At 36.7% G+C, this 17,613-nt stretch overlaps 1 protein-coding gene across 1 annotated transcript in view; it reads left to right on the forward strand.

Moving 5' to 3' along the window:
• PRMT3 (protein arginine methyltransferase 3) overlaps positions 1-17,613 on the forward strand; it is a 606,280-nt gene that overhangs the window by 16,805 nt on the left and 571,862 nt on the right. The window contains exons 4-5 of the mRNA XM_053720370.1: positions 7,848-7,897; positions 7,982-8,084. Coding sequence (XP_053576345.1) covers positions 7,848-7,897; positions 7,982-8,084 — 153 coding nt within the window. The remainder of the gene's footprint in view (positions 1-7,847; positions 7,898-7,981; positions 8,085-17,613) is intronic.

A 17,613-nucleotide genomic window follows, 5' to 3' on the forward strand; every position in this document is an offset into this window, starting at 1 on the left:
CCACTGGATCTCCCAGAATGCAGACTTCTGTATCTTGGAATATGGATAGTAGAATCCTCCAAAAGTCCTCGTGCTCTCTTTAGTAAGTAGTAACTTCCAATTCCAGAGTTGGTGTCATATGAAGAGAACCAGAAAAGCAAACATAGTGTAAAACTGCTTTAATGGAACATAAATGACATACAATAAGGTACACTCACATAAAAAACCTCAACTAATGAGGTATGAAGAGAGCACATAGAAGTGATAAAGCTGCAGCCCAAGAATTCAATAGGTGTCCGCAGTGGGATTCTTGGTTCAAAGGCAGATGCAGGCTCCACATTTACAGAAGTATCAAATAGTTCATATATTCATATAGTTCATACAACAGGTAATGTACCTTCCTTAGAGAATCTTACGCGTTTCGAAGGGTTAAATAAATTAAGTTCCCTTCTTCATCAGAGATGAATATATGAACTATTTGATACTTCTGTAAATGTGGAGCCTGCATCTGCCTTTGAACCAAGAATCCCACTGCGGACACCTATTGAATTCTTGGGCTGCAGCTTTATCACTTCTATGTGCTCTCTTCATACCTCATTAGTTGAGGTTTTTTATGTGAGTGTATCTTATTGTATGTCATTTATGTTCCATTAAAGCAGTTTTACACTATGTTTGCTTTTCTGGTTCTCTTCATATGACACCAACTCTGGAATTGGAAGTTACTACTTACTAAAGAGAGCACGAGGACTTTTGGAGGATTCTACTATCCATATTCCAAGATACAGAAGTCTGCATTCTGGGAGATCCAGTGGATGATTCTATCTTTTCTACAGGGAGTGCCTCATTCTGTTTTGAAAGTGCTACATTCTTACCTCATGTGATTGAGGTTCATTCAAGTAAGTGCACATCTAATAGGGGATTAAAACCTGAAGACTCTATCCTCTATTTTTGATGTGCTCCTGATTACCTCTGATCGTTTAGGATTTTTGATATAGCTTATGGACATTTGTAACATACTATATATATTAATATTGCATTATATTATTTATTTTATTTTATTTTTAACTATGCATTGCTATAATATTTTACTATAAACTGTATAAATTTTATACATTTATTTATTATATATTTTTAGTTTGAGTTGTCTGCGCCACCCTGCCCCTTCCTTTTTATGTTCCTTTTTGAGGAGTGATAGGTCTCCTCTATTCTTTTTGGGTTTTGGCAGCTGGATACTACCTACTGAAAATATATATACCTCTATGAGGTGCTGGGTATAGAGTATATACCTTGTGGCATTGCTTTATTTGACAGTGAGCGCCTGGGAGTGATTCAGTGGATTCTTTCTACTGGTTCATTTATCTATTGTCTCTATATATATATATATATATATATATATATATATATATATATATATATATATATATATATATATATATATATATATATAGATATATATACCGTATATATATATATATATATAGTACTAATATACCATTTTATATATATATATATATATATATATATATATATTTATCAAGCCTATTTAAGAGAGATAGAATTATGAATTTCGACAAATATCATATAAAAAGTAAGGGATATCAGCACTCTTTTATTGAGAAAAGTCATATAAATTTATTTATTTCAGAAAAAGATCCAACAAGCAGCGGACCTCTGTCCCATCAATGAGCAGAAACCTGCACATAATGAAAACACATTTAAAATAGATGCCTAGCACATAATATTGACTGGCCAGTCTAATTCTAACTCAAACAGATAAAGTACCTCATATAGCAGACAGCTATATAGAGAAAATGCAATAACGTCTGCTCCTAAAATGGCAATCAAATGAAAGCAGTAATATGTAAGTACATAGTAGCAGATTTACACATGTATCTCTATAGCATAATCGCATAAAACAACAACATACAGCTGCCGCTGACATACTCAGCTTGGTTAGCAAGATATAACAGTCCCATAGATGTATAGCAAGAGTTAACTGTGAAAGTCTGTTAAAACTTCCCTTGCTAGCTTAGCAGATATCTGCACTCATATAGCACCATTGTAGAAACAAGCATGTCCCGTATCATAGAAACAGCAAACAAATATCTTCAGTATTTTTTTCCTTATTGCTCTCAACTTAAAAGTTACTGGCAGGTTGATATACTGTGGTTATCATATATTTTAGGTTACCGTTTCTTCAGGTGAGTCCCCTGTTGTATCTCCCGGTATACATACATACACTGCGCTTAGTCCAGCGCTACTCCGCCTCTTCAAGGCTGTATGTCTTCTTCCAGGGCTGGCTACACAAAGCAAAGGTGCTCACATCCAGGCTGTGAGTAGTTGCATCCAGTCCCTTTATTTTTCACTCGTGCATATTCTCATACACAGGCAGGGATCTTTTCGGGTCCAGCAAACAAACGGCTCACTTTTCCTCCACCATCTCTGGGGCGCTCAGGTGTGCACTGCATACAATCAAGAGCTGACTCACGCTTGTAAACAGGTGTTGTCTTTCGCTGCTTCAGGTGTTTTTTTATCTTGGTGCAAAGCAATCTATGGGATTCCTCATGCCAATAGTCAATCTGTGTGGCATCACAGGGAGCATGCCTACGTACGTTTCACCCCTATATTGCTCCAAACATATCGGGGCTTCATCAGGGCTGATTTGTTCAGGCTTAGATGCTTCCTTTTAATACCCAAAACTCCTCCTCTATTCATTACATCATAGTAGAAAAGGCATACCTAGAACATTTTCGTGATCACGGGTACCGTAATACCTGATCTAGAAAGGATTATGGTATATACATAATTGTACCCTTCAATGTATCATCAAAACGCACAGGATATGACAAACACCATGTCAGATTTGATTATTTTCTAGTTTTTAATAAATAGCTAGAGAAATGAAGCGAATTCCAACCTCTCATTTAAACCTCTAGGATGTCTAGTTTTTAGCATATAGATCCAACGAGTCTCTTTCTGTAATAACATTGTATCATTATCACCACCTCTATTATTCACAATACCCTTATCAATCCCCTAGCTATCCACACTTTCATTAGATCTAATGGGTATGATGATATCTAGAAATGACAAAAGATTAGAGAAGGTAAAAATTGAAGCAGATCTAGCTTTGGCAAATGTAAATTTATTTGAAAAGGACAAAAACTTTGAAAAACTAAATGAGGAGACAAAAAATAGCATATCTAGGCTACAGGCAGATATAAAGTTAAGAAAGTGTTGAAAATTATTAAGAGACCAGGAAGATTATAGGAAGGATAGGGTTTATGTATACAAATCTCAGAAAGAATCATATGATTCAGGCACAGATGCCTCTGATGTAGAAGCTGACAATGTACCAAAAAACCAACCAGGCCCCTACTTAAAAGATGGAGAAGAAGGGGCGGGAGAAAGAGGAAGAGGTCAAAGCAATTCATCTACAAGAGAGAGGAGATATCCAATGAGGCAGACAAGAGGGAGAAGGGATTATTACAATCAGGAGAGATCCTTAGAAAGGGGAAGATCGAGGAGAGGCAGGTTCAGGGACTACTAGAAACTCATAATACAGATGAGATGCAAATAGTAAATCTTTCAAAGTTTCCACTAAATCTTGCACACATAAGTCTTTTGAAAAAAGGTCTGTCCTTTAGCCCTGTAGCAAAGTTGAATAAAAAAATAGTTTTGTCTCAAACAATGGACAAAGGAAGTTCTAAAAATAAAATTTTAACAACAAGTGATCTAGCTTCTCTAGATATATTAAACTGCCTTTTAGAAGAGAATGAATCAAGTAAGGCTGAACATAATGATCCCCTTATCACAACAGAATTTAAACCAAAGTCAAGCTATATGCCCTCTCTAGCCTCAGTACCCTCAGTAAACCTTTTTCTCAAATTGGTAGAAAAAGACATTGAAAAGTTGCCAGAAAATATGATAATTAATGATAATTTAACCAGAAGTGAAAGAAAGGCTCTCAGGGATCTCATGTTGGCCCCCAACATCGTGATCAAGCCTGCTGATAAGGGCGGCAATCTCGTCATAATGGATGAATCCATGTATGTTAGAGAAGTCAAACGACAATTGAGTGTTGGGGACCAATATGAGAAACTTGGAGGGAACCCCCTAAAAGAGGTACAAAATAGTCTCTATCGATTACTCTATGACGCGAAACAGAAAGGAATAGTAACATTCAAATAATTTTCTTTTCTTTATCAACAATACCCAATTTTGCCTGTGTTTTATGTGATACCGAAACTTCACAAAAGTTTACAGTGCCCACCAGGGCGTCCAATTGTAGCAGGAATTGGCAGTATCACAGAAAACATAGGTAACTATGTTGACCATTTCTTAAGACCCTTTCTAACCACTTTGCAATCCTATATTAAGGACACAGGGGACCTTCTCAAAAAATTGGATGGAATAAAAGTCAATACAGAAACTCTTCTAGTATCCCTCGATGTGGAGGGTTTGTATTCATCTATCCCCCACAAAGAGGGTTTGAAAGCAGTTGAACACTATTTAGATTTAAGGGGTCCTAAGTATAGACACCATACAGCTTTTGTAGTATCCCTGCTTAAGTTTATCCTGGAAAATAATATGTTTGTCTTTGACAACATTATGTATAGACAAAAAAGAGGTACAGCAATGGGGGCGGTATGTGCCCCCACTTATGCTTGCTTGCACTTAGGAGCATGGGAAATGGAAATCTATGAAAAATATAGTAGCATCTTTGAGGAGAACGTCGTCCTTTGGATTCGTTATGTGGATGACGTTCTCCTCCTATGGGATGGACCCTTGCATGTATTGGAAACTTTTATCATGGATTTGAATAAAAATGACAAAAATATTTTGTTAACTCATCAAATTGACAAAAATAGTCTTTCGTTTTTGGATATCTTGATAAGTAAAGAAGGCGACTCAATAGTAACAGAAAACTATAGGAAGCAGACAGCGACCAATAGCATTCTACAGGCACAAAGCAGCCATCCTGAACACCTCAAAAGAGGCATTCCTTTTGGACAATTTCTCAGATTGAAACGAAATTGTTCTTCCAAAAGGAAATATAATAAACATGCTGATCTGATGAAAAATAGATTCTTAGACAGAGGGTACTCAAAGAAAGTTGTTAATAGAGCTATATCTAAAGTTGAAAAATTGGATAGAGACGAGGTGCTCTATAGAAGCAAGGATAAAATAAACCAAAAGGAGAATATAAGATTTGTTTCAAATTATAATTGCCAATGGGAAACCATCCAGTCAATTCTGCAAAAACACTGGCATCTTCTAATATATGAAGATAAAATCAAAGATAAGGTGGGGAATTTCCCCCAGATGGTAGCACGAAAATCACCAAATTTAAAAGACCATCTAGTGAAAAGTTTGTACAATAGAAGTCCATCAAGTGCAGATTGGCTGAGAAAGGACAGAGGGGTGAAAGGTAATTACCCTTGTGGCCAATGTGTTTACTGTCCCTTTATGGAAAAGGCAAAAAAGTTTTCAGCAGGTAACAGTAGAGAATATGAGGTTAAATATTTCTTTAACTGTAACTCAGTGGGTGTAGTGTATTTAATACACTGCTCCTGCCCCAAATTCTATGTAGGAAAAACGAAAAGGTTTTTGAAAGATCGAATTCAAGAACATAGAGATGATATCTCACACAATAGAGACACTACCATAGCTAGACATTTCACACAGTGCCATCAATCTGATGCATCGCAGCTGAAAATAATGGGGATTGATAAGGGTATTGTGAATAATAGAGGTGGTGATAATGATACAATGCTATTACAGAAAGAGACTCGTTGGATCTATATGCTAAAAACTAGACATCCTAGAGGTTTAAATGAGAGGTTGGAATTCGCTTAATTTCTCTAGCTATTTATTAAAAACTAGAAAATAATCAAATCTGACATGGTGTTTGTCATATCCTGTGCGTTTTGATGATACATTGAAGGGTACAATTATGTATATACCATAATCCTTTCTAGATCAGGTATTACGGTACCTGTGATCACGAAAATGTTCTAGGTATGCCTTTTCTACTATGATGTAATGAATAGAGGAGGAGTTTTGGGTATTAAAGGAAGCACCTAAGCCTGAACAAATCAGCCCTGATGAAGCCCCGATATGTTTGGAGCAATATAGGGGTGAAACGTACGTAGGCATGCTCCCTGTGATGCCACACAGATTGACTATTGGCATGAGGAATCCCATAGATTGCTTTGCACCAAGATAAAAAAACACCTGAAGCAGCGAAAGACAACACCTGTTTACAAGCGTGAGTCAGCTCTTGATTGTATGCAGCGCACACCTGAGCGCCCCAGAGATGGTGGAGGAAAAGTGAGCCGTTTGTTTGCTGGACCCGAAAAGATCCCTGCCTGTGTATGAGAATATGCACGAGTGAAAAATAAAGGGACTGGATGCAACTACTCACAGCCTGGATGTGAGCACCTTTGCTTTGTGTAGCCAGCCCTGGAAGAAGACATACAGCCTTGAAGAGGCGGAGTAGCGCTGGACTAAGCGCAGTGTATGTATGTATACCGGGAGATACAACAGGGGACTCACCTGAAGAAACGGTAACCTAAAATATATGATAACCACAGTATATCAACCTGCCAGTAACTTTTAAGTTGAGAGCAATAAGGAAAAAAATACTGAAGATATTTGTTTGCTGTTTCTATGATACGGGACATGTTTGTTTCTACAATGGTGCTATATGAGTGCAGATATCTGCTAAGTTAGCAAGGGAAGTTTTAACAGACTTTCACAGTTAACTCTTGCTATACATCTATGGGACTGTTATATCTTGCTAACCAAGCTGAGTATGTCAGCGGCAGCTGTATGTTGTTGTTTTATGCGATTATGCTATAGAGATACATGTGTAAATCTGCTACTATGTACTTACATATTACTGCTTTCATTTGATTGCCATTTTAGGAGCAGACGTTATTGCATTTTCTCTATATAGCTGTCTGCTATATGAGGTACTTTATCTGTTTGAGTTAGCATTAGACTGGCCAGTCAATATTATGTGCTAGGCATCTATTTTAAATGTGTTTTCATTATGTGCAGGTTTCTGCTCATTGATAGGACAGAGGTCCGCTGCTTGTTGGATCTTTTTCTGAAATAAATAAATTTATATGACTTTTCTCAATAAAAGAGTGCTGATATCCCTTACTTTTTATATGATATTTGTCGAAATTCATAATTCTATCTCTCTTAAATAGGCTTGATAAATTTAAATTTATAAGGGTCTGCACCAATTGATGTGACTACATCGAATTATTAATACTATTGTAAACAAAAGTATATATATATTTTCTCTCCCCTCTAATTCTTATATTTGTATATATATATATATATATATATGTATATGTATTTATGAATAAATAGAACATATTCTGCTTGGTGAAGAACATTGGAATGTGTGAAACATTCATATTTTAATATTGGGTTAGCGCACTTGAGAATATGCGACCGGGTTTGCACGCGAGTAAGTTTTTTTTTCTGCTTTTTTTCTCCATTGACTTCTTTTGGGGAATACGTTATTGTGTGCACAATATTCTAAGTTTGGCTTTTTACACCCTTCAGGTTAGTGTGAGAGAAAACAGTTAACTTTCAACTTCTAATACGAGCGCTGTCCAATGTGCGCAAAAATCTTTTTAAAATACCGCTCCACTTGTAATCTGGCCCAATATGTGCTATAACTATCTGATGTCCATTTAAGTTTGTCAAATTTTCCGTTTAAACACTTGTGTTTACATCCCAGTTGTTTTTCTGTCTACTGTACTTTGAAAGTTTAATGTTTACTTGTCGATACACTGCTATAAAGTTGTTTTCATATTTGTTTAAATAAAGCTATACATTTCTTTCAGGACTTGACTTCTATGGTTACATAAAAGTGATAAACTACGTTAGATCTACTGTAAGTATTCCCGATTTGTAAGTTATATGTTTTACCAAATCTAAATTATTACTCAAATTGCTTATTGTCACCTTGTTTGGACAGGGTTGTACTGCAGAGTCCCTAAATAATGCCAGCCAGCCACTGCCATGGGACAATGACGAATTCTTGATGCCTGTTATAAAGGACGATCCCCTACTTCAGTACGGTGAGAATTTTAAATTGTAAATGCAAAAATATGGTAACATTGAAACTCTAATTGTTTGCTTGGTTGCACCACATAACTGGCAGGACAGTCACGTCAATGAATGTGCTCATAATTTGGGTCTGAAAATTGTCAGTGTTGTTTAGTGCAACTTTTGTAGCAAATCGTAGCTCAGTATGAGGAAGCCTGCCAGCATGTTTGACATCATTGCTGGAGTAATTTGTGAATTTATTTTGGTACTAGTTATAAGTACATGATTTTTTTATTTTTTTTATTTTGTTTCTTTATTGAAAGTTTCAGACATAACAAAATTCAAAAATCCATGAGTTACAATATTTCTATTACATCGACTCCATTCTTAATAAGAGGTCCAATACCATCATATAACCAAATCTTGCATATATTTACTAGCTTAATACTAGTCCTTTTATAGAGTCTTCTTTCATCTGAACTTCCCATGTTTCTTAACAAAGTTTTATTCAATGACATTTTACAAAAAACAATTTAACTAATTTTAACAATAACAAACAACTTGCAGACTTTAAATCATTCTTATGCAACAAAAAATGGGAAGACAAGCAACGTGCCACCCTGTGTGTAGGGTTCATTTTAATCTTCCTATCTTGGTTCAAAGGAAATTTATATTTATTTATAATTAGCCATCTCTGTATTTTCTTGTTAAGTACCTATATATGATTCCCAGTAGAACATCATATTATGAAACATTGTTAATCTATTTGTTTTTAGATAGAAGTATCTCTCTAGCATTAGGGCTCCCCCTACCTTCTCCTTCCAAGACTCAATTGTGGGGACCTCATTAGATTTCCACTTAGAGGCTATAAGCTGTTTTGCTGTGTTCAGCATTATGTGTATGACATTTCTCTTAATAACACATCGGACATCTTTCAACACGTTAAATAGGCATATCCGTGGATCAGAGGCTAAGTTACAGGACAATGCACCGTTTATTTCTTTCATTATTTGTTCCCAAAATTTTTTTATCCTTTCACACGACCACCAAATGTGACCCATGTTGCCCACTCCTTGTTTGCATCTCCAACACTTCTCGTTGGCAGATGGAAATAGATGTTTCATTCTATTCGGTGTCATGTACCAACGGAAAAGTATTTTATAATTTGTTTCTAGGGCAAAAGTTGTGTGGGCAGAGGAAGCTATGCTATGAAAAATCTCGTCCCATACCTTTGGGCTCTCAGCCCCTAGTATTTCCCTCTCCCACCCTTTTGTGAAGTTATGTGGTTTTGGGGTTGTTGCCTTAAGTAATAATTTGTAAGTGGCAGAGACTATCCCCTTCTGTGGTATATTGGAAATGAACATCTGTTCTAGAGGTGTTAACTGTCTCAACAAGTTACCCCTGTCTCTATGAGTCATTATATAGTGATTTACCTGATGGTATCTAAACCATTGTTCGAAGAAACTCTCTCCCACCTCTAGTAATTCATTCCTCGGAAGCATTTTCCCTAATCTGGTTATAAGAGTGATGGGAATAATATCTTTCAAGCTGTGGATTCTGTGAGGGAGATGTCCCTGTCCCACTGGAAACTCAGGATCCATCAAGACTGGGGTTAGGGGAGAGTAGGTGCTAGAGATGCCTCCACAGCTATCACGTATTTGTTTCCAGTCTGAGAGGGAATTTGAAACTGTTTGTGTGGTGTTAGTCTGTATTTTAGATAGTAAATTGGGTGACCAACAGGCCCCCCCTAGTTTTGGCACATTACTAATGTCGCACTCTATTTGGATCCAGTGCTTTGGTTCTTCTGAGTTGTGTCTGCACCATTCCACCACTCTCTGAAGTGAAATGGCCCATTTGTAAAGTATTATATTGGGTACTCCTAAGCCCCCCATACTCTTATTAGCATATAAAGAAAGTTTATTTACTCATGCTGGGTTTTTTTTCCATATAAAATTGAATATCACTCTTTGTATTTTTTCTAAGTATAATTGGGTATGAGGGAGTGGTAGCGTCTGTAAAATGTACAGAATTTTAGGCAACAATACCATTTTTACTGTGCTTACTCTCCCTATCCAGGAAATATTTTTAGATAGCCACGAAGAAGCCTGGTTAGATATATAAGTACATGATTTGTGTGTTTTTTAAAGGACATTAAGCCCATTTTGTTTTCTTTTGTGTTTCAGATAGAGCATACAATTCTAAATAACTTTCCAATGTATTTCTTTTATCTATTTTGTTTCATTCTTTTTGTATCCTTTGTGGAAAAGGCACATATATGCACATATATGCCTTTTGACATTGGTTTTAAGCTAGCTCTCAGTAGTGCATTACTGCTCCTTCAACAAAGGATAACAAGAAAATGAAGCAAATTGGATAATACAAGTAATTTGAAAAGTTGTTTAAAATTGTATGTTCTGTCTGAATCAAGAAAGAAAAAATAATTAGGTTTTATAACCCTTTAACTTGCTTCAACTCTTAACAGAGCAAACTTTGATGCTTTGAAAGGTGTGGATAAGCTAAGTATAGATACATTGTTTTTAAAAAGAATCATTTAGTTATTAAAGTGATTGTAAAGTTTAAAGAATGAGTGCCCGGTATCTTAAAATACTCTTAAAAACAGTGGCACTTTCATTCATTAAACTTTACAATGAAGCTTCTTTTTTAAAATACTTACCCTTTCTTTATGGAAAGTCTACCGGCGATCCTCCACCCGCTTCTCCTGCTGTAGTTAGCACAGCGATGACGAATCCGGCTTCCTCCAATCGTTGCGTGTCCCCACAAGCTGGAGGCCAAAGGAGGCACGCAACGATTGGAGGAAGCCGAATTCGTCATTGCTGTGGAAACTACAGCAGGAGAAACTTGCACAGTATCACCATTTTTTTCTATAAAGAAAGGTAAGTATTTTAAAAAAGAAGCTTCATTGTAAAGTTTAATGAATTAAAGTGCCACTGTTTTTAAGAGTATTTTTAGATACCGGGCACTTATTGATTAAACTTTACAATCACTTTAAAGGGACACTGTACCCAAAAATTTTCTTTCGTGATTCAGCTTGAGCATGAAATTTTAGGCAACTTTCTAATTTACTCCTATTATCAAATTGTCTTCATTCTCTTGGTATCTTTATTTGAAGTGCAAGAATGTAAGTTTAAATGCCGGCCCATTTTTGGGGAACAACCTGGGTTGTCCTTACTGATTGGTGAGCAAATTCATCCACCAATAAAAAAGTGCTGTCCAGAGAACTGAAACCAAAAAAAAGCTTAGATGCCTTCTTTTTCAAATAATGATAGCAAGAGAACGGAGAAAAATTGATAATAGGAGTAAATTAGAAAGTTGCTTAAAATTTCATGCTCAATCTGAATAACGAAATAAATTTTTTTGGTACAGTGTCCCTTTAAGCATAGATGCATAAATAAATAAGAAATGCCATACATAAGCCATAAAAAATTCCCTCAAACTTGGAAAGTCCTTTATGCCCGATAATCCCACTTGTGACACCAAACGTCAGACTGCTTGCTAAGTAAGATTGCAATGAGGAATGAGCAATATGAGGATGACTATGATTAATAAGACATCACAAAAATACATGGCACTCTCCCTGGCACATGATGATGATTAGCTCACACGGTTATATTGCTTTTATTAGTAATGCAGTGAGTACCATTAGTGTGTATATTTCTTTCTTTTTCTTTTTATTGAAGACATCATGAATGTGTTTCTCTTTTTATTGTGAGAAAGCTTGTCCCACTTTTTAGTTGATCATCAGATCAAACTCTTAAAAGCTGTACCATCTTGTCAACTCCTGTTGCTTCTGGTCATAAAGATTTGCTAGCAATAAAGCTTATTTTTTTATGTTGTTTGGAATTACATGTAAGACAATATTTTATTCTAGTAGCGCAAACAATATTGCATGTTCTTTTATTGCATTTAAAATGCTTTATGCAATCTAGCATCTCTATCTTCTCTTTTGTGTTCACCACCACCAACAATTTGATCAACAGGACGCTTTCTGCAGACGTTTGTTGCCATTCTTGTTTAAAGGGATATGAAACCCAAAAATTGTCTTTTCTGATCCAGACAGAGCATGCAATTTTAAACCTTTTTTTTTTAAATTTACTTCTATTATCAATTTTCCTACGTTCTCTTTGTATCTATAATTTAGAAAACAGGGACATAAGCTTAGGAGCTGGCCCATGTTTGGAGCACTAAATGGCAGACGTTTTGGAACACTGTTATCCATTTGCAAAAGCACTAGATGACAGCGCTATTTCCTGCCATGTAGTGCTCCAGACACCTACCTAGGTATCTCTTCAACACAGAATAACATGGGAACAAATTTGATAATAGAAGTAAATTGGAAACTTTTTAAAAATTGTATTCTAGGTCTGAATTACAGAAGAACATGTTTGGGGTTGTATATCCCTTTAATCACTTGAGTCAACTGAGTTTGTGGTGTCAGCATACATAAATGTATATTATTAAATGCAGCTGTCGTAAGTGCTTTCCATACAATGTTACCTAGTTATCAGTAGTATTATACAAGGTTTTCATTTAAGAAATGTGTTTAAAGAGACAAACACCTTTTTGCTTTTTATATAAAATGTTTAGTAATAAAACTACTTTCCGTTATACTTTAATTATTTATTTTGACCCCCTTTTCTTGTAATTCAGCTCTTAAAATTCAGGATTTTTTTAATTCTCAGAACGTGAAATGCACCCTGGGACGTATCAAGGCTAACTCTGCTACATGTAATTCCCTCATTGGCTTTAACTGATAGCAACTGCAAAACAGTGCATTGTATACTAACTCTATGACAATGGTCAGCCTTGTAGTCTGCAGATTAAAACACAGATTGTCTCCTCCAAATAAGGCGAATAACGGGTGAAGTTTTGGTTTTTGAAAAACAATAGCAGTAAAACAAATAAATGTTAATTTATTTTATAACTGTTTAGACTTGGCTGATATGATATTCTATAGCAACACAACAGAAATGTCTTGTAATTCCAAGGTGTTTACTGTCCCTTTAATAGCAGAGGCTACAGCACCATCAAATCCTTCTACATCACTGTCATTTTTGCCATTGGTTGTCACCATTTCCAAATTTGTGGCTATCCCCTCTAGCCTTACTTCTGGTATCTCATCATTATTATTACCCCTGTCTTGCCTATCTTGGGTTCCTGGAAATTTTAGATCCCTTTACGGAGCTTATATTTTGATTATGGCCCGTCAGAGCAAGGATTCCCACTCAAACTGCACTGGATACTCTTCATTGGTATTGACATTCACATAGCTCCCTTATATCATCCACGATATTCTTCTTTTCAATGCATTTTCCTAGATTCTAGGGACTATTTCCCTCACAGCCTCCAGGCAACTTCTGTTGACTTGCCTCCACTACATGTGCATTTTGTTTTAGGCTTGCTTCCTTCTGTAGGCCATCAAGCTTATCTCACTGCCCTAACTCTTTTATTTGACTATTTCCATCTCAGTTGTCTACAGCACTGCTGTATGCAACAACGGGACAGATCTTGTGAAGGCTCCTCACAACGTTCTGTCTTCTAAGTTCCATGACTACCTGGAATGATGGCACATCAAAGCACTGATGCTGAAATTCTATAGTTGTTTTTTTAGTCAAGACTGATGCTTGCCACTTTAGCTGGGGAGTGGTCTGAGATGAGCCTTCTGAAGGGCCATTGGGCTTCTGGCAAAATCTCTCCCACTCAATGTTCTGTAGATTTACGTAGTCTACTATGTCTTCCTTCATTAGCAGGAAACGTTTTTCTTCCATCAATTTTCAAGGTAATTTTAGGATCCTCTCTGGCTTTCTAGAACTGTTTTAAATGTCTTGCTTTGACTGAGCCCCATTTCATGGCCCTCACAAAAATCTTTATGCAAACTATCTTAGCTTTCCGGTTGATAACCCTAATTAGAAGTCTACCCAACACTGTCCAGATGGTCTGATGGCTTTCAAACTTAAAGGGATATGAAACCTAAAATGTATCCTTCATGATTCAGATAGAGCATACCAAACAACTTTCCAATTTACTTCTATTAACTAATTTGCTTAGTTCTCTTGGTATCCTTTTTTGAAAAGCATACCTAGGTAGCCTCAGCCGCTGAAATCTAGCTGCTGATTGGTGGCTACACATATATATACCTCTTATTATTGGCTTACTGATGTGTTCAGCTAGTTTTCAGTAGTACATTGCTGCTCCTTCAACAAAGGATACCAAGAGAATTAAGCAGAATTGAAAGTGGTTTAAAAATGTATGCTCTATTTAAATCATGAAAATATTTTTTTGGGGTTTCATGTCCCTTTAAATGTCGACCAGTACAGGTCCAAATATATAACCCTTAGGCTGCCTTCATCAACATACTGACCATGCCTTGGTTCTTTGCAATGGCATACATCATCCCTTCCTAATTCCTCAGTCCTTAAAGGGACTGTAAAGTCAAACTCAAATGTTCATGATTCAGATAAAGCATGCCATTTTAAACAACGTTCTTATTCTATTATCTAATTTGATTTGTTTGCTTGGTTAAAAGCATGCCATGGTAGGCTGAAAAGAAGCATTAAACTGGGAGCTAGCTGCTGATTGGTGGCTGCACATATATTCCTCTTGTCTTCTTGTCACTGGCTCACCCGATGTGTTCCAGCTAGCTCCCAGTAGTGCATTGCTGCTGCTTCAACAAATGAATGAAGCACTTTTATTAATAGAAGTTAATTAGAAAGTTGTTTAAAATGTTGTGCTCTATCTGAATCATGAAAAAAAAATGTTGGGTTCCGTGTCTCTTTAATAAAATCTGCCAGCCTTTCTGGCTTCAAGGATTTTGGTTTTAGCACCAGGTCTCCCTTTTGGGTGGATGCTGCACCTCTCTGCTGTGACCTGATTCATTTTCCCAGGTCCCCCTCTTATGCCCTGATCTGGTGGATATTGCCCTAGCTGCCTTCTCCATTCCAAAACCTAGGTGTCATTTTACAGAGACATAGCCTCAGTTCAGGCTCCTATCTTGAGTCCAGGACCCCACATCTGCCTTTTCCTTCTGGGGTTTCTTTCACTACCCGCAGCCATTTGCAACCCCTTATATTTCTATGACGTTGATCATCCACCATCAGCTTCTGTCTTAACTGTTCCATCTCTCCATCCATAAGGATATTGTAGAATCTTCTACAATTTGTGTATTGTCCTATTATCTCAGGATATTCTAAATAGGGTTTTCATTTGCTAGGCACTTTGCAGCCTTTTGTGTCTTATGTCAGTTATGTGCTTGTTCTGTTACTTTTTGGGAACATGTTTTTCATTATACTTGTTTAATCTAAGGGTACGTGGTTACTCATTAGTGCCTGACCACACCTTCCCCTCCTAAAGATGATTTGCTACAGTTCCACTGGTAACAAACCATCTCCTGCTTCATATGCTGACACAATGAAAACATGAGAGAAAACAGAATTGTATGGCCATCATTTTCTTTCACATTGTTAGCGACACTCCTAGAGTGGATTTGATTTAAATCATGATTTAACCCTTTGAGCGCCAAGCACTTTCCCACCTGGGTGCTAAGATTTTTTTAACAAGACGTACACTGTTGGAAAGATTAGGTGATTACCTTTCCAATGGTGGGTCTTGGGGGTCTGTAGCTGCTTAGATGCCTGAGATACAGGCTTCTAAGCAGCATGCCCCCTGCTCCTATACTTAACATTGTTAAGTATAAATAAAGTTGCGCAGTGACGTCATCACGTTATTGCGCGTGACGTCACCACGCAAAACGGGAAGCCCCGACGATGCCTGTCAATCTACAGGAACGATCGCCGGGGTAGGAGCGGGTGGGAGCCCCCAGATCTCCCTCAAGGTGAGAGAGTGCTAGCGACGGCTCTGAGCCGTCATTGGCACCAGAGTGGCAAACTCTGTAACGGCTCAGAGCCGTCATTAGCACTCAAAGGGTTAAATCTCTAGTCAGTAAAACCGATTTAAATTGATTTAAATCATGGTTTTTATTTTTAGAATAATACGTTTTCAGATCATTTTTCCAGTTACATCAGACCATTACTGATTTGGTTATATATCATTAGATATGCATAGATACATAATTGAAATTAATAAAATTATTTGGAGGTGAACTATCTCCAGTTTAATTGGTTAATCATTCATATTTGATCAACTTTTCACCTGCACTTTATTGGAAGGAGAAAAATAATGATTACGTTAATAATAACAATTGATATTGTTTTATTTAACTAAAACAATAACATTATTTGTAATGCTTGCCCCTCCCTCCTCACACTAAGGTCCTTGTGCAGATCTATTCCACTCCAAACAATTTTCTACTCAGTGAGCTTCTTGAAACTTAGTATGGATTGATTCTGTACAGGGGAGCAATGGCAGTAAAGTCAAAATTAAACCTTCATGATTCAGAAAGAACAATTGACTTATCTTATTTGCGTTTTTCTCTTGGTATCCATTGCTGAAAAGCATACATAAGTAGGAAGCAATGCACTACTGGGAGCTAGCTGCTTGTCACTGTCTCACCCAATGTATTCAGCTAGGCCCCACTAGAGCATTGCTCTCCTTCAAGAAAGGATTCCAAGAGAATAAAGCAAATCTAATAATAGAAGTAAATGTGAAATCTGAAAATTGTATGATCTACCTGAAACCCAAGTTATCTTTCATGATTATGTCCCTCAACTCTGTTTGTTAATTTTATAACATTTTGCTGTGAAGAAGGGGCATGTTATGTCTGCAGATACAAATTCACAGTCTTGAGAACTACAAAACCAATAATATGTGATATCTTCAAGATAGAAACATTGTCCAAAATAATCTGACAGAAACCTCTGGGAGCTTGACATTGTGACTGGATTAATGGAATTAATTTACAAACAAAACAAAACGTTACAGCCGTGAATATACGGCATCTTGCTATATAATTAAAAACTAATCTATATTTCAGGATGAATAACCTTTAGATTATAATGTATCTTAAATAGAATTAGATTTTTTTCTAAAAAAAACATTTTATTTTAAAATATCCTATTTAAATAAAACAATTCAGAATTAAATAAAAAAAATCTGATAGAAATAAAAAATAAACAGATGTAAATAAAAAAAATCTGACTTTTTATTTTTAATAATAATTGATTTTACACCACCCTGTGACAGTGTTTACTTATGGTCGGACTCTCTTCCTTGTACCCCATTTAGTTTATTATTCTTTTTTGTAAAACCAGAGAAAGAAGGGATGAGATATAGGGGCCGGAAACTGGAGTTAAGAAGCAGCAGTCTTAAGGCCACTGCTCCTTAACTCGTCTGCCGCCTCTGAGGCTGCGGTCTGCGGACATCAAACCGCCCGATCCCCTGCTGATTGGCCGCAAATCTGCAGGGGGCAGCATTGCACAAGCAGTTCACCAGAACTGCTTGTGCAATGTTAAATGCCGACAGTGTTTGCTGTCGGCATTCAGCGATGTCTGGCGGACATAATACTCTACAGTGTATCATGTACGCCACACATTGATAAATTGGCCTCATAGTCTGCATTAAGGATCTTTGTTTGGAATATGTGTTCTT

This window comes from Bombina bombina, chromosome 7 (genome assembly GCF_027579735.1).
Source record: "Bombina bombina isolate aBomBom1 chromosome 7, aBomBom1.pri, whole genome shotgun sequence".
NCBI lineage: Eukaryota > Metazoa > Chordata > Amphibia > Anura > Bombinatoridae > Bombina > Bombina bombina.